Source organism: Pyxicephalus adspersus, chromosome 11 (genome assembly GCF_032062135.1).
Source record: "Pyxicephalus adspersus chromosome 11, UCB_Pads_2.0, whole genome shotgun sequence".
Classification (NCBI taxonomy): domain Eukaryota; kingdom Metazoa; phylum Chordata; class Amphibia; order Anura; family Pyxicephalidae; genus Pyxicephalus; species Pyxicephalus adspersus.
This window is the reverse complement of record NC_092868.1, coordinates 1,027,644-1,049,886: the sequence shown is the minus strand read 5'-3', so window position 1 is coordinate 1,049,886 and position 22,243 is coordinate 1,027,644. Positions and strand designations below refer to the sequence as shown.

The 22,243-nt window shown below is 47.0% G+C and overlaps 2 protein-coding genes and 1 pseudogene across 2 annotated transcripts; 2 read left to right on the top strand and 1 right to left on the bottom strand.

The window, feature by feature from the left end:
* Positions 1-1,007: 1,007 nt before the first annotated feature.
* On the top strand, positions 1,008-15,318 carry FBXO42 (F-box protein 42). The gene is made up of 10 exons (XM_072426688.1): positions 1,008-1,647; positions 2,751-3,008; positions 4,715-4,831; positions 5,242-5,376; positions 9,473-9,626; positions 11,285-11,395; positions 11,635-11,731; positions 11,895-11,951; positions 12,450-12,566; positions 12,770-15,318. The coding sequence occupies exons 2-10, from the start codon at positions 2,768-2,770 to the stop codon at positions 13,811-13,813; spliced, it is 2,073 nt and encodes a 690-aa protein (XP_072282789.1). The 5' UTR covers positions 1,008-1,647; positions 2,751-2,767; the 3' UTR covers positions 13,814-15,318.
* Positions 15,319-16,810: 1,492 nt separating this feature from the next.
* CPLANE2 (ciliogenesis and planar polarity effector complex subunit 2) lies at positions 16,811-19,749 on the top strand. Its single transcript, XM_072427016.1, has 5 exons — positions 16,811-17,082; positions 17,987-18,139; positions 18,340-18,464; positions 18,587-18,723; positions 19,143-19,749. The coding sequence occupies exons 1-5, from the start codon at positions 16,965-16,967 to the stop codon at positions 19,375-19,377; spliced, it is 768 nt and encodes a 255-aa protein (XP_072283117.1). The 5' UTR covers positions 16,811-16,964; the 3' UTR covers positions 19,378-19,749.
* A 52-nt stretch (positions 19,750-19,801) lies between these two features.
* LOC140341339 (claudin-8-like) lies at positions 19,802-21,504 on the bottom strand (annotated as a pseudogene).
* Positions 21,505-22,243: the final 739 nt, after the last annotated feature.

The following is a 22,243-nucleotide window of genomic DNA, read 5'->3' as shown; positions in this document are numbered from 1 at the left end:
GCTATTTAGTAAATCTGCCTTGTCTTTATCCCCAGTTACCAACCCAGGGACATCCTTTAAGGGGCCTACATGCTCAGATCTGATCTTTTTGCTATAAATATATTTGAAAAATTTTGGGGGGTTTGCCTTACTTTCCTTCGCAACCTGTCTTTCATCTTTTACATCTTTTGTTATATTCTTTATAGGTTTCAAACGATGAAGTTGATCCTTCATTTTTATATTTTTGGAATGCCCTTTTCTTGTTCCTTATGGCTTTTGTAACATCATGTGTGACACATAGGTTTTAATTTTAGCCTCTTAAACTTATTACCTATTGAAATATATTTTTAGTGTGTATGTGTACATTCCCATTTCTGTTCTGTGTTCTTTGAGGACAATATTATCTCCCAGTACAATGTGCTGTATGTGATATAACCGATCACCCCGCTCCTTGCTGTATGTGATATACCCCAGTCACTCACTCCCTGCACTGTGCTGTATGTGACATACCCTGATCACCCCGCTCCCTACACTGTGCTGTATGTGACTTACCCCGATCACCCCGCTCCCAGCACTGTGCTGTATGTGATATGCCCAATCACCCCGCTCCCTGCTGTATGTGTTATACCCCGATGACCCCGCTCTTTACACTGTGCTGTATGTGACATACCCCGATCACCTCGCTCCCTACACTGTGCTGTATGTGATATACCCCGACCACCCTGCATCCTGCACTGTGCTGTATGTGTTATACCCCGATGACCCCGCTCCCAGCACTGTGCTGTATGTGAGCTCCCTGCACTGTGCTGTATGTGATATACCCCGATCACCCCGCTCCCTGCACTGTGCTGTATGTGTTATACCCCGATGACCCCGCTCCCAGCACTGTGCTGTATGTGACATACCCCGATCACCTCGCTCCCTGCACTGTGCTGTATGTGACATACCCCGATCACCTCGCTCCCTGCACTGCGCTGTATGTGATATACCCCGACCACCCTGCTCCTTGCACTGTGCTGTATGTGATATACCCCGATCACCCCGCTCCCAGCACTGTGCTGTATGTGATATACCCCGATCACCCCGCTCCCAGCACTGTGCTGTATGAGACATACCCCGATCACCTCGCTCCCAGCACTGTGCTGTATGTGATATACCCCGACCACCCTGCTCCCAGCACTGTGCTGTATGTGATATATTTCATACCAGACCCATAAATCAGACGGCACTGACCAATAGTGTTGGTGTCAGAATTCTCCATACTGAATTTTTACTGCTGTGAATGTGGGGTACAGAGTAACCCTAAGTAACCCTGTAGGCCACCTACTTGACCCATCACCCCTATACATTCAATTTTGTGATAAAAAGTCATTACATTCACAATGTGAGAAACCATTATCTAAATCTTTTATGTCAACCAAATAGGCCACATATCTGCCAGCCACAATATAGCACCTGGCGCCCTCCCCAACATGAAGGCCAAATGAAGCGAACCACAACCTTGCCAACCACAAGATGGAGATGCGGACCGACGCAAGTTGCGCGTGACCCGAGGCCGTCGTACGTGCGCGCTCCCTCCACCGGCTCCGGCCCTTCCTCGTCTGTCGCCGCTTAGAATGCTGAGGAATATGGCGGCTCGGTGAGGCGGAGGAATTGGTCCAACCCCAGGTGAGACTACCGACTGTCTCTATTCATAGCGACCGTCTTTATTTATACCGACTTATTATTATTATTATTATTATTGTCTCCGGAGCCGGCACAGAGCTTGCTGTCACTATACATTAGTCCGGCCATGTCTATATATTGCCTCCTTTATTTATGTGATTGGTGTGACGTCAATAAATCTGGACACAATATTGTTTTATTTGATTTAGGATGAAGGCTTTTGTATTTGATTTTGGTATTTGTAGATTAATGATCTATCTCTTGCTATGGATTACTGCTGCTGTGTTGCTGCTGGAAACGTTCAGCGATTCAGAATGAAAAGCTGCTAGGTGAATTGTTGCTGTGCCTCATCATTTATAATATTATTAATAAACAGAATTTATATAGCGCCAACATATCACGCAGCGCTGTACATTACATAGGGGTTGGAAATGACAGACAGATACAGACAATGACACAGGAGGAGGAGAGGACCCTGACCAGAAGAGCTTACAATCTAGGAGGTGGGAAAAGTAAAACACAATAAGAGGGGGGGGCAGTATGGGAAGGATCCGTACAATGAATTTGGCAATATCGGTGATGAATAAGTTTGGCGTGTGGCTGTGAATATCCGGCTTTACCTTCCTCAGCTGTGCTGCATGATGGTCAGGCGGCCGCTCTTCTGCAATTATTGCTGCATTATTGTCACCTCGTCTCTTGTGCTTTACACAGATTTGGATATTCTCCTGTTCACCTTACCTGGCTGCTTGTGTTGTGATGGGTGTGCAAAAACGTAATTTTCGGCTTTTATTTCCAAAATCTCAGAGAAAGTGGAAAAAAAGATCCGTTGTTAGAACAAACCGGCCGCTGCCCTTCTACCTCCGAATGGCGAAGGTTCTGCTGGCTGCAGTGTTTATAGATCAGCTGCGATTACTTTATTGCAATTACTTGATTTGCTGAAGCTGTGCAAGCCGTAGTTCCAACATTTGGGCCAGTCCGGTGTGCCCTGGCACTGCAATGGTGTTCCTCAGTCTGGCCCTGGTGACGTATTCACCGCTCCCATATGGCTTTGGTATTGTAGGGTGAATATTTCCATAGTAAACATGTTAGTTTTATTTCTTTTTCAGGCCGCGTGTGGAATGCAATGGCCAGCTCCTCTGAGAGTGAAGATGAGGCATTTATGGCCGTTGATGGAGTGGATGCAGTAGACGGGACGATGGAGCAGGACGTGGAGCCACACGCTCATCCCGAATTGAGCAAACATAATCGGTCGATGTGTGAGCTGCCGGAGGAGGTGCTGGAGTACATTCTGTCCTTCCTGTCCCCCTACCAGGAGCACAAGACCGCCGCCCTGGTGTGTAAGCAGTGGTATCGCCTCATCAAAGGTAATGCCCTGGAGGTAAACGTTTTGTGACTTTTATCCAGGTTTGTGAGTGACGATGCTGACAGCCGCACTTCCTGCAACATCATTTCATCCCAGCGTAGTGCAAGCAGACAAAACAGTGACAACGCTGCTCCGAATTCAGCACTGCACAGCACTGTTGTCACTCCACCTAACAGGAAACTGTATTAGGTGGACTTGCTGTCAGGATCAACAGATATTTGTGTGATCTATAAAACAGTGATAGTTGCATATTTAGGTGCTGGGATTTGTTTCATGGGAACCATACTTGTAATATTTCCATAGATGAGCCAACATTTCGGATTCTTCTGAATTAGCATCCCCACAGAGAGATTTCTTTATTCCTGCCCCTCAGCCCTAAATACATATGGAGTTCTGCAGATGATTGTTGTGTTGCAGGTGAGCTTTATACATTATCAGATGAATGGTAATGGCGATGAATGTTGCAGTGTGGTTTTGTGATGCCCTTGCACTGTCCTGTATTCAGCTAATTATATCATTGCTGGACCAATCCCAGTAAGGAGTCCTGGCTACCAGATGATTACTAATGGCACATAAATATAAGAACATGCTATAGTCAGTATAATGGCGGTATATCAGTCAGGAAAGGGTTAATCTATGTGTTAGAGATGGAGCCAGCCTGCTGACATTATTCATGTTACATTATCGGCTCACATGTAAAGCCATGAATGGCACTGAGTTGGCTTTTTGAAGCATTTATAATGTGAAATGTTTGTTTTATGGTTCAGATGCCAGGATCTGGCTGCATGACCATGTAAGGTATAGAGAGTGTGGGAGCAGGCCAAAATATTCCGCCTGATTGTATGTAGGGAATTACATCCCCATTACTTTTATTATCCGCATTTATTACATGTTCTACGTTTTCACCCCATAGCCGCTATATACACATGAGTTGCATAGAAGCAAGAGGACCTGTCTTCTACACATTGGAGCTGCCGTTCTATGGGCTGAACTTTGGTGCCAATGACAAAGCAGATAAAATGTTTCTTCGTAGTAAATGATAATTCAGCGATGTTTATTGTGCTTCAAAAATGTCGTGTCAAGTAGTTTGAGATCATAATGTTAGTGAAAAGTATGAGCTGCTATTACAGATTACACATGCTTGCTCGCTCTCTTGCTGTGTCCCTCACTCTCTCGCTCTCCATCTCCCTCGCTTTCACTCGCTCTCCCTCTCTCGCTTTCTTTCTTTCGCTCGCTCTCTCTCGCTTTCTTTCTTTCGCTCGCTCCCCCTCGCTTTCTTTCGCTCGCTCTCCCTCGCTTTCTCTCGCTTTCTTTCGCTCGCTCTCCCTCGCTTTCTTTCGCTCGCTCTCCCTCGCTTTCTTTCGCTCGCTCTCCCTCGCTTTCTTTCGCTCGCTCTCTTCTCCCCCTCTTGCTCGCGCTCTCTCTCCCCTTCCATTTCTCGCTCCCCCCCCTCTATTGCGCAATCTCTCTCGCTTTCTCTCTGTTGCTCGCTCTCTCAGTCTTCCAGTACTTTGCCCCCACTGGCTCATATTTGCAGAAAGTATTGAAGCCAGAAAATAAACATTTAGAGAATAGGTCAGCAGTTTACTTAGCACGGCGTCAATCCGTGAAATGTTCTGTTGCTTCCTAAAAAGCATGCCAGAGCTGTAGGAATAGGTAAGTGTTCCTGTAAGTGCTTCCTGTGACATACCTGCTTTGTACCACTAGGGGTTGCTCATCAGTGCTACCATGGATTTATTAAAGCCGTCCAAGATGGAAATATCCAATGGGAGAGCCGGACGTATCCTTATCCCGGGACCCCGATCACCCAGCGCTTCTCGCATAGTAAGTAACACTGCATGAACTCATTTTATTCTCTATGTTATGCCTGATAAAGCTTGGGGGGCAAATTAAATTCCTTGCCATGAATGGTGAAACCTTCACTTCAGCCGTGCTGTGTGAATGATGTAAATAAAATAATAACTCTATATTGGGCTGATTCTACCTCAATAATGAGAGCGGAGACAATAGGACATCACCAAGTCTGGCTAAAAGAAATCCCTTGTCTGTTTTTTGAATTATATTCATGCCATAAAGAGACTGAACCATGCAAGGGTTGCTGCAGTTATGTAAAGCTGTGACATCATTTTCTGCATTGCTAATGTATTACTCTGGGGACGTCCTGCTTACTTCAGACATGCTAGCGATATCGCTGAAAGACGTGTGCATGACCTGTCCTCTTGTTTCTTGTCCAGGTGCGTGTTACTACGATTCCAACCAGTCCATGTATGTGTTTGGTGGCTGCACCCAAAGCAGCTGTAACGCAGCATTCAATGATCTGTGGCGACTCGACCTTAATAGCAAGGAATGGATCCGACCTTTGGCCTCTGGTGAGTGGACGTTTGCCATGGTATTACCGATGGATTTCTATTACAGACCTACACCTAAATCTTACCATTCATGTTTGGATATTATAAAGGGCTTTTATGTCAGCGGCTTGTCTATACCATACTTTCATTAACTGGTGCAGCTGCCTAATTGATTATTGCGTGAATTTATCCCAGATTTGATGCTGAGGAGAGGGCTTCTCTGGCTCTGCAAACTTTATTTTCTGTGCATTGTTTAGCTAGGAACTAAGCATTAAAAGCTCTGAAATTCTGGGCTGGTGGACTCCGGTGTCATTGTGCTCCCTCCTATCCCTCTGCAATGTCAACTGCTTGTACCTTCCTTTCATTGGCTGCTAACTTTATAAGTGCTGTGATTCCATTTGTGGGCATCACTTTGAGCCGGCAGTATGGTGTCCCCTCTAGGTCTTTTTAGCGGGCTGCACCACCCAGCACTTTTCAGTAACCACCCAAAAACAGCCGGGTGGAAAAGGTTAGGTTACACTATAGGGATGGCCACCCACCTACAGCTTCCCCCCATTCATCTTCTGGGAGAATACCGCAGAATACCAATGCAGCCGGTACAGGAACCCCACCACTCCTAACTTAGACATCAGTTTGTGTGTGCACCAACCACAATCTGTGCCTGGGTATGTGAGTGTTTGCCAGGAACCTAAAAAGAGCTCTTGGCACGCCCACATACACACCCAGTACTGGTTCTGTTCCCATGGACTGCTGTGTAATCTGCATGTGCCAGATATGATGTGCTACACCATGTCAGCAACAAGAGAGGGAATAGAGAAGGAGACATTTGTGCCCAGTAACTGGGATCGTTGGTATTATAACACAATTACAGGGATGGTAAAGTACACAAAATGTCTGCAGAGCAAACAGGTCACCAAAGCAACGCCAAGGTTTTCTTTTCTGCAGAGTCTCACTTTCTAGGCCGAATCACTAAGCTGCAGCTGCATTGGAGGTGACGTGCTGGCCCAGCTGTGGTATTACTCGTTGGTGCAATGCGTTTACTTTTTTCCAATAATATTGGGAGCAGTAACTAGGAGTTTGCTGCCAACAATTTTGCATGCATAATTCTTTGTCAGTTCTGATGGGTTGGACAGTTTTTTACAAGTTAATAGGCTGCCCTGATTAAAATGCAATCTGCATGCATTCAATGCACTGCAAACAAACCTACTTCCTTCTCTGCATGGCTTGAACACCCACAGGAGCTTCACATATTGTAATAAGAGTACTGAAGTCTGCTGGCATTGATATTGCCTATAGGCTGATACTTTATTTCCTATTATGCACAATGTCTGTAGACAAACTAAAACATCCTCATATTTGGGTCCGGTTCCCTTGCAGTTCCTGGTACTGAGAACAGAATGTCCCCCCCCCAATACTGATATAGATGAATATTTGCATTGTTTCCATATATCCAAACACGTTATATAGCGGGCTGGGCCTGCAGGTTCTTTATGCGGAGTTCAGTCGCTGAGGTTCAGGAGATCTATAGCTGGTTTTTCCTCATTTTACAGACTGGATGTGATTTCCCAGGTTCTGCCCTGAGAATGCACTGGAAAGAGGTATCCCACGGGAGGGGCTCCGAATCCATCCCACCCTGCGCTCTCCTTCTAGCACCATAGGCAGCGTCCCATCCATGATCTCATTATGCTGGAAGAATGCCCGGATGCCAGTGTCAGGACATGTGCTCAGGTGTAGTTCTGACACATTGGATGAAGGCAGCATTGATCCCACAGGCAGCAGCGTCAGGACACCTTGCAGGTTCTCATGGAGCAGGCGGCCCGATGGAGTCTCTGCATTCCCATATTCACCAGAAAAGGAGTGTGGGAATTTTTCTCCTGATATACGTAGTGTCTAGGAAGTGGCGTATCCTGTCCAGATGTCTCCTACACACTAAATTTGGATTGCTTGGTGTGAAGAATTATCTGCAGTCATTGTGTTTATGCCGGGTCTGCGTGAGGGCCGACGCTTGGTGTGGGGTCATTGCAGCTAGAAAACCCCACAGTCCCAGAATGCACTTCTGGGGGTCCGCAGACCTCTCCTTGGTTTGGGTGTAGGTGGGGGATATAGGGATTAGCCCTGAGAATGACCCCAGCACCACTTACCATTGTTTACAATGCCAGAAAACCTGCACATTGTTCTCCCCCGTACATTCCAAAACCATGGAGGAATATTATACGTGTAAATATATAATGCAGCGTCTGCAATTCCTTACAAGGATCACCTACCTGCCTTTTAGGTCTGTTGTGTTTTACTAATCTTGTAATGGAGCAGATCCCGGTGTCTGCAATAACTGAGCTCTATATTCATACACATATACATTATGGAGCCCGAGGGTCCCGTGGGAAGCTGGCAGGAATTTGTTCTATTGATTGCTGGCGTCAGGGAAGGAGATTCTTTGTGAATTCCCAGGAGCCGGAGCTGCAGCCAAGGAATTTCTGGAGACTCTCCCACTCCCTGAGGCCTAGCGATGCAAATATAAAAATATACATGTGAGTGTAATAATATATATATTGTATTGGAGGAAATAAGATTACATTTACCCCGGCTTACATATTGTTTTATTAAAAAAAGGAAATAATAAAACCTTACTGCGACTTATCCATCCTTCCCACTGACCTGCCCACCTACCTACCCTATACACAGCCTGCCCACCTATCTACCCCATACACTGCCTGCCTACCCCATACACGGCCTACCCACCCACCTACCCCATACACGGCCTGCCCACCTACCTACCTACCTACCCCATACACGGCCTCCCACCTACCTACCTACCCCATACACGGCCTGCCCACCTACCTACCTACCCCATACACGGCCTGCCCACCTACCTACCTACCCACCCCATACACGGCTTTCCCACCTACCTACCCCATACACGGCCTGCCCACCGCTCCTCTTCTGTTGCCTCTCTTTGTAGTTCTCTTCATTGGCTTCCATTTCACCTTAGAATCAAACTCATCTCCTGCACTTTACCTTCAAATCCCTCCACAGCTCCTCCCCCACCTACCTACCTGATACACAAATCCCACCTACCTACCTGATACACAAATCCCTCCACAGCTCCTCCCCCACCTACCTACCTGATACACAAATCCTTCCACAGCTCCTCCCCCACCTACCTACCTGATACACAAATCCCTCCACAGTCCTTGTCCCACTTACCTTTCTGCCCTGGTAGAAAAATCCCCCACCCCCCCATCCGCTCTCTCTGCTCCTCCAATGACCTACTAATGACTTCCTCACTCATAACCTCATCACACGCACGGATACAAGATTTTTCTAGAGCTGCCCCGACTCTCTGGAATGGTCTCTTCGTCCTATTTGGCTTGCTCCTACTTTCTGCTCATTTATGGAGCCCTCAAAACCCAACTACTCCTCCACCATTCCATATCCCCCTCCCATTGAATGTAATTCTAAATTTATCTACAAATAAACACAAAATGACAGAAAGTTCCCGGATAATCTTAAAGGAGCTAAATTCAACGGGTTTATAGTAATTTCTCCTCGCTTGTCAAACCTTTAAAAATTGATGACTTCCCAAATAAATGTTTTACTTTTCCAGATCGTCCGATTTACCCAATTTGCTTGATTTGTCCACCAATAAAATTGTATTTAAAGAAAAACTCCAGCAACCATTATTTGCATTTCGGGTAAAACATGATCAGCAGAATTCCTATATTGCCATGTGGAAGTTTTAGGATGGGGTGGAGGGGCAGTTACAGACAAAACACTCCTAACACTTATCAATAAACTATTATCAATGATCTCTCCGGCCCCTTTTAGCTGGGCGCACCACCCGGCACTTTTCAGTACCCACCCGGCTGTTTTTTGGGTGGTTACTGAGGAGTTTTGTCACAATACAGGAACTGCCACCCGCCTGCAGCTTCTTCCCACCCAGATTGGAAATTCTCCCAAGTCTTGGAAACCAAGGCAGAATGTGTAATGAATATTACATTTTTATATTTAATATATTTATAGATTTTACCTTTAGAAGTTTTTAGGCAGTAAAATGTATTTGCTCAGCAGCAGTTAGGAGTTTGAATCTGAATGAAACCGACTTTTCTTTTTTCTGCAGGTTCCTACCCCTCTCCCAAGGCCGGGGCCACACTGGTTGTATACAAGGAGCTGCTGGTTCTGTTTGGGGGTTGGACTCGCCCCAGCCCGTACCCCTTACATCAGCCAGAACGTTTTTTTGATGAGATCCATACATACTCCCCATCTAAGAATTGGTAATGTAGATCTTGGTAATATTGTGTGTTGAGGGATTAGGACAGATGTATCGGGCTGCCTGGCTTAGTTTCATGTTTATTGCATTAGTGTAAGACCGAGGGAAACTCCGGCCTTTAGGCTGCATAGGGCCCAGCCAGTATTCCAGTCCCGCCTAACGCCCCCCTAGTTATTTATCATTGGATCCGGCCTAATTGAATTGTCGTGTTATCGTGAGTTCCCGCACAGTAACCCCAATTACTATACTATGAGCAGATACAACGCGCAGTCTCCGGAACGTTGACCTCCAATGTCGTGTCTTCAACCCCCGAACGGACCGACGAATAATTCTTCGTCCAATGCGGCAACAATGCCGTGTTTAGTGTGCAACGACGCCAACAGCACTTTCAAGCGGTCGAATCTCAAGGGGCATTTCTATGCCAAGCACGCGTACAGAGACTACACAGCGGAAGAGTTTGGAAAAACCTTTCCTCGGACAACTTGTTTCTTCTAGCCTAGCGTTCCTTCTTGACTTCATGACATGGCCTAGTAGTTTGCTGACCCCGGCTGTAATGTTTCTCAATATGGGGTAACCCCTGCCATAAATAATAAATCCACAGCTCACAGTATATTAGTCTGGTGGTCAGTGGGAAGAATTCCTCTTATATTGCTGGGCAGTGGGAAGAATGTCACCCTTACAGATAGCCAAAAAGACAAACTGCTCATTGTTTAATGAACCCCCAGCAATCTCAGGAGGAACCCCGGCTGGGAAACTCTGCATTAAACTATTTCCACTCTGAACCTTTCCCAGTCACATTTTGTGTAAGACTCATCCGCCTCTACAAGTAGTTCCATCATCCCCCGCTGCCCATTACTCTTCCTTTTTGTAATGCCATCCTACAATTTTTTATACTTTCTGACCCCTTAACACATTTTCTGATTTACAGACACTAACCTCTTCTATGGACCATGAAATGATATTTCTCTTATAAGTTCTCTTTCAAAGATTCTCAAATACCTCCGCCTATGTCCAGGATCCCTTTCAATGTATTATTTATTACTTTCCTGTCCTAGAAACCTTCGGGTGTAACGGCTTGTGCATGAGGATGATCTTGGTGCAGTTACTGGTTATCCGGTTCCCAATTTCCATTGCCAGGCTCCTGGGTTTGGTTACTGGTTTTTAGAATAAGCTTTTTGTGGGCTTTACTAAACGACTGAATAATGCCAGCAGCTTTCTAATCTTTGGGTCATTCTAAACAGAAATGACGGGAAATAAAAAGGGAAACTTGTCATTTGTTTGTACTACTTCCCTAAACACATTTCCAGAATGCCTCAAAATGATAAAGAAATAATGTCTGGCATTCGGGAAATATTCTTACTGAAGACTTTGTGAGTGGTTGAGCAGCTGCCTTCCCATGAAACTTCTCCGCATTGTTCGAAAACTGTAATCCCGCCTGCAAAGAAGTGATTGAGAGAGACTGGCAGATTCTTCACATTTTCTAAGCTGTAAAATGATAGCAAACCTCATGTTTCACCTCCTGAACAAACCCTGATTAGTGCGAGTTCACTTGGTTACCACTAACTGACCAGATACACACTGCTTCTTTTCTACTAATGTCACCATAGGGAGCTTTGTAAATCTCATGTCTAATATTTGAAGAATTGTCTATTTCTTCTACAGGTGGAACTGCATAGTCACCACGCACGGTCCTCCGCCTATGGCAGGCCACTCATCCTGCGTTGTTGGGGACAAGATGATTGTGTTCGGGGGCTCGCTTGGTTCCCGACAGATGTGAGTTCATTGTCATATTTAGTTGCTGTGAAGATGCTCATCATTGTTATTCCTCTTCTCCTTCCTTGCATGTGTCTAGGAATGCTGCCACTCACTTCCAGTGTTTTCTGCTAACGCAGGGAAGAAGACAAATATAATTGTATTCTGTATTGTTTTAGCAGTTTTATATGCATTAGCTGTGGTATTTTATATTTGATAGTTGTAGGAGAATGTTCAGTTATGATGACTTGTATTCACAGGAGCAATGATGTCTGGGTACTTGATATGGAGCAATGGTCCTGGTCAAAGCCGACAATTACTGGGCCGTGCCCTCATCCCCGAGGAGGACAGTCTCAGGTAAAAGTCACTCTTCTGATCTGTCAGGGTCTCGGCTGGAGTATTCTGGAGATATGGTCTCCCTAAAAACAATTTCTTCCCATTCAGTGTCTGCCCTGTTCCCTTTATATTGTGACTTATTAGCACTTCATCTTCCTAACGTTTTCTTCCTTCCTCCTCATAGATTGTTATTGACAAAGAGACCATTCTCATCCTGGGCGGATGTGGAGGACCAAATGCTGTAAGTAGACAGAGCGCTATTTCACCTTTCCTCCCACATATTATAAAATCGTGATGTGACATTTCCAAGTCTTCGTCCCACAATGGTTTGCTCCATGTTCTCATCCCTAAATAAAGTGTTTCCCAGGCTTTGGGTAATGATATACCACCCATATCTCTAAATGAAAGGCAAATTGTAAGGGACACACATATTGCCTAAACATTGGCAGCTATATTCTTCTCCTATACATCCTGCTTGGTGCGGCTTTCCCTTTGCTTTGTCCTCCAGCATCCAAATATAAAATGCAGCTTATATCAAAATAACCAACGGGGAGTCTAAACTTGATCACCGGTAAATCACCAGACTCCATGTAGTGTCCATAGCAGCCCCCATTGCGATAACATTATACTCATTTATTAACCAGTGACAGGTCATGGACGTGGTATGATTATTTACATATGAATATACATTACAGATAACTATGGATAAGATCTTATAAATATTCCCTTATCATTGTAGCTTTTTAAAGATGCCTGGCTTTTACATATGGAATCAACTCCCTGGACCTGGCAGCAGCTGAAGGTAGAGAATGAGGAACATGGAGCTCCGGAGTTGTGGTGTCACCCAGCCTGCAGGGTGAGTCATAGAGATTGTAATGTTCTGCAGCACAATAGATCATCATAATGTAGCTTTGGAAATGTTATTTGTCTGTGCAGAGAGTTTATAAGAAGCTTTACCTCCAGTTCCACCCTCCAGAGAAGTGTAAGGAGTCTGTCTTGGTTGTTTTGAAGACTTTTATTTAAGCCGCTCCTTGTAACGGCCATTATTCTCTCTTGCAGGTTGGCCAGTGCGTGGTGGTCTTCAGCCAAGCGCCCAGCGGCCGTGCTCCCCTCAGTCCAAGCTTGAACTCTCGCCCGTCTCCGATCAGTGCCACCCCACCTTCCCTGGCACCAGAGCCACGGGAATACCGCTCGCATTCACCCGTCAGAGCACCAGACGAGGCTCCCTGTGTGAATGGCCGTTGGGGAACCTTGAGGCCCCGGGCTCAGAGACAGGCTGCCAGTGGATCCCGTGAAGGCAGCCTGTCTCCTGTACTTAATGGGGGGAATGTGTCCCCAGCTACATCTCTGGACAGTCCCTTGCAGGTCATCTCACCCCCTGCCACGGAGAGCTGTGATCACAAAGCTTCCCATTCTCTGCCTGTCCGTAGGGGATCTCTGCCAGAGCAAAAGGAGCTATGTCTTGGCTCGGTGGATTGCACATGGAAGAGGGGGGACTTGGACGTGGATACTGTGGGTAGAAACCCCCTGGAGCAAATCAACGGAGTGCACACTCCCCCTCACATCTCTTCCACTTTATCTGCCGCCGTCTCGCCAGGAGCACTTCGCCGGGGTCTGGAAGCTGTCCGAGCCCTTGCATCTTCTTCATCACCCTCATCATCCTCTTCACACAGCGGAGGAGCTAACCCTGTGGTCAGTCCTCCAACCCTCACCTCCCCAGGGTCACCCAGTAGTGGAGCAGAAGCCGCATCTGCCCGTCCTGTTTCCACACAGGCAGATGGCCACTCCCTTCCGCCTATTGCCCGTCGTCTAGGCCATCACCCGCCCCAGTCCCTCAATGTGGGGAAACCTTTATATCAGAGCATGAACTGCAAACCTATGCAGATGTACGCACTGGACATTCAAGACACCCGGGAACGGGGTCGAGTAAAATGGAAGGTCTTCAGCAACAGTTCTGTGGTGGGCCCTCCTGAAACCAGTTTACATACGGTGGTTCAGGGCCGAGGAGAGCTTATCATTTTCGGAGGTCTCATGGACAAAAAACAGAACGTCAAATATTACCCTAAAACCAACGCCTTGTATTTTGTCCGAGCCAAAAGATAATATGGTAATTGGATTGTTTAAATGGAAACATCTCCCCCTTTTCCTCTTCGCTCCCCAAATTACTTTTTACCTGTTTTACAACACTTAACCCTTTGTGGTTTTCTACCATGGTTTCCAAAATGAGCTGGTAAGATGGTGACTGACTTTAGACGCCCATTCAGGCTTTTCCTGGCCCTGATGTTTTTTGGGAGTCCCTGCAAACTCATTGCAAAGCTTTGACTCGGCAAAGGAGGTAGCGGCACTGGCGGCATCCATAACCAAGCAATACGTTTGCTTGGCTGGTCTGACTGCACTCCCACAGGTACAAATCTCAACCAGGAGACTCTGAGGAGTTTGTATTCTCCCAGTGTTTATTTGGGTTCCCTCTGGGGGGCGCTCTAGTTTCCTCCCACATCCCAAAAACATACTGGTAGGTCTATTAGTTCCCCTCCAAATTGGCCTCAGATTATATTAGCAACCTATGACTGTGGTGGCGATATTTGATTGTGTGCTCCGAGTCCGCTACATAAATATGGATTCTATAAAGCGCCGGAGATGTCATAGCTGTAATAAAAAATTAAATTTCTCCCTACAATCTGTCCCCACTCCCAGTACGCCAGGCTGCAGTGTCCAATGGTTATCATGAAGGTGTAGCGCAGGGATTGCGGGGTTTTGGGACCTTTGCATGGCTCAGACAACCATGTGCTGCCAAGCAGCCTTTTTGTTTCTCCCCAAGAACAAGATAGAGCCGTGTTCACTAAAGTTATGGCAGTATTCTGCCCAGAAACTTTCCAAGCTAGGCTTGTGACCCAACTTTTCAGTAACCACCCAAAAACAGCCAGGTGGTGCGCCTAGCTTAAAGTGGCCGGGGAGATCACTGGTTAAGGGCACGGTGACCATCTCCCGGAGTTTTTCTCCTTTTAGAACCTCCAGTGCCAGAAAAAGCAATTGCTTTGTGGGAGGATAAAGTCATCCTAGAGACAAATGGCCGTCCCTAGGATGACCACGTCCGAGCTTCGGAGGCCCGGGTCCTCATTGCAAGGGCCCGGGTCCTCATTGCAAGGGCCCGGGTCCTCATTGCAAGGGCCCGGGTCCTCATTGCAAGGGCCGAGTCCCAGCTTGCTATTTAATGTGATGCGCACAGGATTATGGGGATGAATAGGACAGTTGTCATGTTGCTGGCACCTCTAGATACTGCTAGGTGGGTGATGATGAAGAACAGACGTCATTGCTTATCTCACATTTACGAGGTAGCGGCATGTCGCTGAGCGGCTTGTATTGGCTGGAATATATTTTCAGTGTCTGTAATTTGGGGAAATGGTTGCTTGGTGAATACGTACACCTGTGCACAGCGATACTGAACTCCGGAGCCTTCGATGGATCCCTGGATGAGCTTTTCCCGTACCCCAGTTAGCAATACACAGGGTCTGGGTGGGAAGGATTTTCTGAGTTGTTTTCCGTTGTTCTCAGTTTTGCCATTCTGTGCGCTGGAATATTTATTAAACTTTCTTTCTATTTTAAGGCCATTTGTGTCATGATGTCTTTTCATATTGTTCACACAAGCTATGTGCGGGTATTTGGGATTTCTATCAGAATTGTTCTGGCTTTATAGATACATTGTGATTTCAGAGCGGGGGGGGGGGGGGGGATACAGGGAATGGGGGCGAATTGTGTTTTAGGGAACCATAAATTCTCCTGTCCAGATCCACAAATCTGCTCGTGTTATACTGAAGGGACATAGAGTTCGGAAATGTCTATTTTTAATCTCAAATACTTTTTATTAACAAATGAAACTCCACGGAACAAATCTTGACAATAAGTGAATGTTTTTCCTTTCTCCTGCTCGCTGGGAAACGGAAATCTTGTGTCTCCTGCATGCTTGGTGCAAAAGTGAACTTTATCTCCTTTGAAGCTGCTAGAAATGTTCAATATTGGGTAATTAGGAACATGAAGTGGTTTGTCATTGGCCTGCTGGGTTTATGGATGGATTGGCAGCCAATGTCATTTTACAGAAGCTGTGTTGGTGGAGTTGGCGCTTGGACAGGCGATGGTGAGTATGATGGGAGCACACGGCAGGGGTGAGTACAATGTGGGGGGCAATACCAGATGGAAGAGGGGGGTTACCATGTATTCTCATCCCACAGAGCACTGAGGTGAGTACGCTGCGTGGTTCTTGGGTGCTCACCAAGTTGTGTAGATTACAGCAGGAAGCCTGGGGCTGGGAACTGAATGGGATGAGGAACAAACCCTGGACTAGGATTGGATTGGGGTGGGGTGGGTGGGGTGTGGATCCCGTGCTGGAAATTTATTGGGGTGGGGAAGAGACCCTGAGGAGAGACAAGATGACTTCTTCTATTACCTGGGATGAAAAGGGGAAATATAGAAACTGAATGGGGGGATGGGGTCCTGGGCAGGAAGACCTTGACCAGGTCATTATCCTAAAAATCTAACGCCTCCCATTGTATACTGCGACCCCCAGGACTTTGTATGAGATTTGTGGATGTAGAAGATTATCCAACTGCAACACGAGACCGGCATAATGTCCATTACATTACAGCACCTGGGGCCCCAGGATAAACAGCCATTTCTAAGCTGCTCATAGGGAAAGATATTAGGAAGAGGTACAGAATATCACCATCACCCCTAAATCTTTCCCAGTGCGTGAAAAGGTTTTATGGGCACATGACTCAGAATTCAGCTATGGCTGCTGTTTCCAGCAGGAACTCCGGACAAGTGCTTTAAATTCCAAAGTTCATGTGAGCTCCTAACTTCCTGAGAACTACAGAGACCCCCACTATGGATTGGAGATTGAGGTTTTCTGTAGTCCAATATAGAGTCCTCCATGCAGCCTGTTCCCCCCGTACATCCTCTGTGCAGCCTGCCCCCCCCCCCTCCTCTGTACATCCTCCATGCAGCCTGCCCCCCCTCCTCTGTACATCCTCCATGCAGCCTGCCCCCCCCTCTGTACATCCTCCATGCAGCTAGTCACCCCTTGTACATCCTCCATGCAGCCTGTCCCCCCTCTGTACATATAATTAGGAGGAGACATAATGATTGTTAATCAGACAGCTGAATGATGAATGTTGCCATCTTTCTTCAGAAACTCGTCACGTGACGTCCTGCTTGACGTCACCAGTCTGCGACGTACCCGGAAGTGCTGCTAGGAGACGCCATGCATCAAGCCTCTTTCCCCAAGCCTGGGAGCCTGATTATCCCTGACTGGCATCAGAACGCAGAGGGGGGAGAATATCTGAGCTGCATTCTACGGAAGAGGAAGCGGCGGATGTTCGGTAAATCACTTTATGGCGCGAAAGACAAAAATACCGGACGGACCGAATTTACCACGGCGCCACCTGGCGGCCACTCTAGTGTCTTACACGTTTGTATATACAGAGCGTCACCTGGTGGCCGTCTGCTGTCATTACACCTATGTATTTTTATGTAAGCAGCGCCATCTTGTGATCATTCGGCTCTCATTACAAACTTTTAAATTGTTCCTTCAGGTGGTCGCTTGGATGCCATTACGACTCCATTTTTGTTTCTAAAAAGCGCCATCTACTGGTCATTCGCCGTAATTGCACCTTTATGTGTTTATAAATAGCGCCATCTGCTGGCCTTTTACTCTTATTACATTTCTATGTTTGTATTTATACAGTGCGCCCTCTGATGGCCGCTTTACTGTTTTACTAATTGAATAGGAGATACCGGTATATTCCTAGTACCACGTTTACTTTACTGTTATTACTTCTTTTATTTGTATGCATACAACGTTCCCTTGTGGCCACCCTACTGTTATTACATGTTTGGGTTTGTTTGTATCAGTGCGCCATCTGGTGGTCATTTTACTGGTATTACATTTCTGTGTCAGCGCACTCTGGTGGCCAACTTGTTGGTATTACATCTTTATATTTGTGTGTATACAGCGCACTCTAGCAGTGTTGCTTTCCTTACATTTTGCCTCTTTAGTGAAGATTGCATTTTGCTGGTTTTTGTCATTGCAGTTTGTTTTAAGGTCACATGGTTGCTCTCTGGCGGTTATATTATATCACTACATCTTCTTTCTTGCTGCTAAGGTCACATATTTTTGGGTTAATCCTAGGCCCTTCTCACTGCAATGAGTTAAGTAATGTGTTGTAGTAATACACCTCCACCTGTGTATGATGTGTTTTTGATGTCATTCTTTTCCCCCCTCAGGTCTCATAGAGCAGCCTGTGCTGCCCCCGCAGCTCCCTTTTGACATTGCCAGCTACAAAATTTTTGTCTGTGGAAAAAGTGGAGTTGGCAAAACAGCCCTGATCTCCAAACTGTGCGGCCTGGAGGTTCCCAGCGTGCACCACGAGACAACAGGTGAGATGTAGCTAGATCCTCCATGTGGGAATCATTATTTTTATAAGAGGAGAAGGCAGAACGAGCAAAGCTTCAATCGCCGCTTTGTGTCCCCTCTGGGAAAATGTCTGCTTCTTGTCCTTCCAACATGGTGTCACCAGAACAGGAAGTAGATGACCTGTACGCAAACATCTTTGGTCTCATTTTGTGTTTCCCAACAGGAATTCAGACCTCTCGTGTGTATTGGCCGGTCCGTCCCCGAGACAGCCAGCGCCCCGTCATCTTCTGCTTCCAGCTCTGGGATTGTGGGGAGTCGGCATTGAAGAAGTTTGATCACATTTTGCTGGTACCTGTTGTTGTCACCTGCTATCTGTCCCCAGACTTCTTCTGTGTATTGAGCAGGGAAGATGGAGGAAAACATTCACTTTGTATGTATCCATTCTATAACCCCTCATTTTAACCCCCTAGGCCTGCAAGGAGAAAGCCGACGCTGTGCTCTTCCTCTTCTCCTTCACTGACCGTTCATCATTTGAAGACGTCCCAGCGCTCATTTCCCGCACACTGAGTCAGGACGAGGACCCGGCCCGGGTGGTGATCGGCACCAGGTATCCTATTCCGTGGGGGTAGAATATTCTATGCTGCTCTTTAGGGAATCTCCTGCATCATCTTCTTCCATTTATTTCTTGTTCCATGCGGTCACTAACCCCCCCCATGCTCTTTTGAGGCCGGTTTCGGGAGGTATGGAGCAGACATCCCTATGCCAAGGTGTGGGGTCACCAGATCTCTGCCAGCTTGGTCTTTAACCTTCTTCAGCTGAGGTCATGTGACCAGTACTGAGCACTGCAGGGAGCCCTGCGCAGCTTTTCCCCTATGAATGATATCCCAATGTAGTGACAGTATGGGCACCGGGGGTTGGATGCATTTTACCTCCGCCATTGTTGTTTGTAAAAGACGCCCAATGTCGTGTGACACCCTGTTTGTGCCCGGCCCTCTATATATCATTCTTTCCTTCACTCTCCGGCAGATTTGACCAGTTCATGCACACGGACGTCACCGATCAGGACGTCGGCCTGTTCCAGCAGACGTGGCAGCTGCCGGTCATGCGGGTGAGGAGTGTGAACGGACCTCGGCTCAGTGATGGAATCAGTCTGGATGGACGGATAGAACTGTTGGATGCGGCGCCGGTGCTGAATGGCCTGGCGGAGATCCTGTGGCACCGGGACCAAATAACAGCCGGACTGCTCGCCTCAGACGTCTGATCACCGCGGCTCCGACTGATCTCCGGACATTCGTGACTTATTTATTACAATGAATTATTTCTTCCTCCAAATCACCAAGACCCCCAACCGGTGAGATATTCCGGGGCCGCCTGGATGGAGGGAACCACATTCACTATGGATGAATCTCACTGGTTGTTATAGAGCAGCACTAACATTTCATATAGCAGGATTTATATAATCTATGGGAGCGCCGAGGACCAATGTCACCTCCCTACGCCTTCATGTGCCTAGAGCATGACCTGCCACCAGCCCCAATACACAAACATTATGAGTGGCATCATCCAATCCGATTGTATAAACCAACAATTGAAAGTCATGCAAGCTCCTTCCTGTGCCGGTGACACCGTACTGTGCAGAGTCCTTACATACAGATACTGAGAATTACACCCGGGGTACAGGACAAGAGAAGTGGTACTGTGTGGAGTCCACACATACAGAATAGGAACAGATACCGAGATTTACACCCGGGGTACAAGACAAGACAAGTGCGGGTGAGGAGATAATCTCTGACATGACATGCTGGTTTGTATTTTTATTAGACTGATGATATAAATAATCACCAATAGAAGTGTTTTTCACAATAACAATAAATAAACATTCACGCTCTGTACAAGGAACCTGATTGGTGCATACTCTCGCTGTTTGTTTCCGCTCATTATATAACAAAAATAAAATATTAAACAACATTATAAAAATTGACCTGACAAACTTTCATTACAGAGATGGCAGACTGACACGTCTGGTCCTCTCTGCTGAGGAACTACAAGTCCCAGGTGAAATCTGTTGTCTATGTGATGGAAGGACTCGCTGTCCTTCTGGCATCTGACTTGCTGGAGGAAATCAGACAACACAGACAGTTCCTATTTCGGGCTCAGCATCACAGTAATCAGTAAAGTCTTTTCTCTCTGGCGTCATCTGCTGGACATTTATATGTACTCCATCCTGGGGGTGCTACATGACCGTTCATCGCACTGCCGCCCTCTACGCACCATCTCCTGGTCACGAGGGGGTTTATATTTTCCTTTGGTGGTACATGGGCAGGAGCAGTTTGAGCACAATATGATACCCCCGATGAGGAGGAAGATGACGTTGGGCCAGGCCAGCATCAAGGCCTCCCCGATCTCGAATCTGACGGCCCCTCTGGTTAAGGAAGCATCGTAGGCTCCGTGGGAGACGTTGGCGATGACCCAGATGACAGGGATGAGGATGAGGACCATACTTAGGAGGTACAGGATACCTGCAGTCAGGGTTAGGCATCGCCTCTCCTCACGGTCCTTGCCACAGCACCGAGAGCAGCAGCCAGACAGCAGAATCCCAATCAGAGAGAAGATGAAGGCCAGGAGGGTAATGGCGCTACTGAAGCCCATGAAGACCCGGCCGGCCTTGAGGTCGGAGGTCAGGGACACGCGGGAGCCGTAGTCGTTGCACTCCAGGGAGAAGCGGCGTTGGCTGAGACACGTCACCCACAAACCGTCCCATCGGCTGAGCCATTCACCATCAATTCTCCCCCCTTCGACCACAAAGCCGTTGTTCTCCGCCAAGACCACCAAACGCCATTGGGGAAGGAAGGTGACAATCCAAGTCAGGATCATCCCAATGGCCCCGGAAAGAATCCCCAGGATGTGGACCAAAAGGCAGATCATGGCTGTCCTGACAGACAAGGTACGTCTCCTGTGTTCTGGATGAAACGAGTGAGTTGGGGTGACTCCAGTCAGACGAATTTATGGTGGTTGTCACGTGGAGGATCTGAATTAAGGAATGACATAATTGCTGCAATTATCTGAGACAAAGGAAGTCTGTAAAAATGTCAGCTGAATTCCTGCGCGTGCAGATAACGTACCATTGATATCGGTACAGTCATGTACAAACAGATTCCCAACACACCGCCCCAATGCCATTAACGTGATGAGGCCGAGAGATGCAAAATCACCGGAATTCCACCTAACCATTCCTTCCATCAATATGGAACAGCATCTGTGTTCAGCATTGGATTGTGCTGGGGAAGATTTCCCTTTACTTCCTGTGTGGACACGTGAGCCCCAAAAATCGTCACCTCTTATTTACCTCCTTCAGGTTTTATATGTGTAACAAACTGATCCTGCCAAATATCTGATCATTTCCTTTTCTCCTGGGATTTTATTGCACTTCCTGTCCTGGTGACCAAAGAAACAATTGGAAGGGTTCTGCTTCTGGTATTTTTGGGTTATTTTGCGCCTTCATTAGCACAAAGAAAACAAATAAAACATTTTTGGATTGCTGACAACATTCCATCCTGAAAAGAGAAAAGAATGCGGCCGCACCAGTGTGGCATAGCGATCTTCCAGCATGTGGTGAATATTTTGATGCCTCACACGTGGCACGCTGACCTGATTAGCATGGGGCGAGGAGTCATTGGGGTGTCGGAATGTCTGCGGTGCCCTGCGGCAGAGGAACCGGTTCTGGGTGTCACTGAACAGGTCGGTTAGTCAGTGTGTCAGTCAGTCAGTGATACGAGGAGGTAGCTTTGTTCTACTGACAATAGGAGTGTTGTTGTTTACACGAGTGGCACGTTGGGGCCCAGAACAATGGAAGGTTGGACACCGGGCATTCCAGGGGCATGTGGCATAGAGGACAGGGATGGCAGGTTAAGGGGTGACTCCGCTAAGCAGATTTCACATAGACACAAATACAGATTACCATAACAGTGAGTTTCTGCATGGGTACCCCACAGGAGGGTACCAGCACCCCGGTATTCTGGGTCATGTGATACTGTGCTGGAATTGGGGCCCCATTTTGGGTTTGGAGAGGCGCCAGGAAAAGTTATGATATCTGGTTTTGTATCTTTGTACTATAAGGCTTCTCAGGT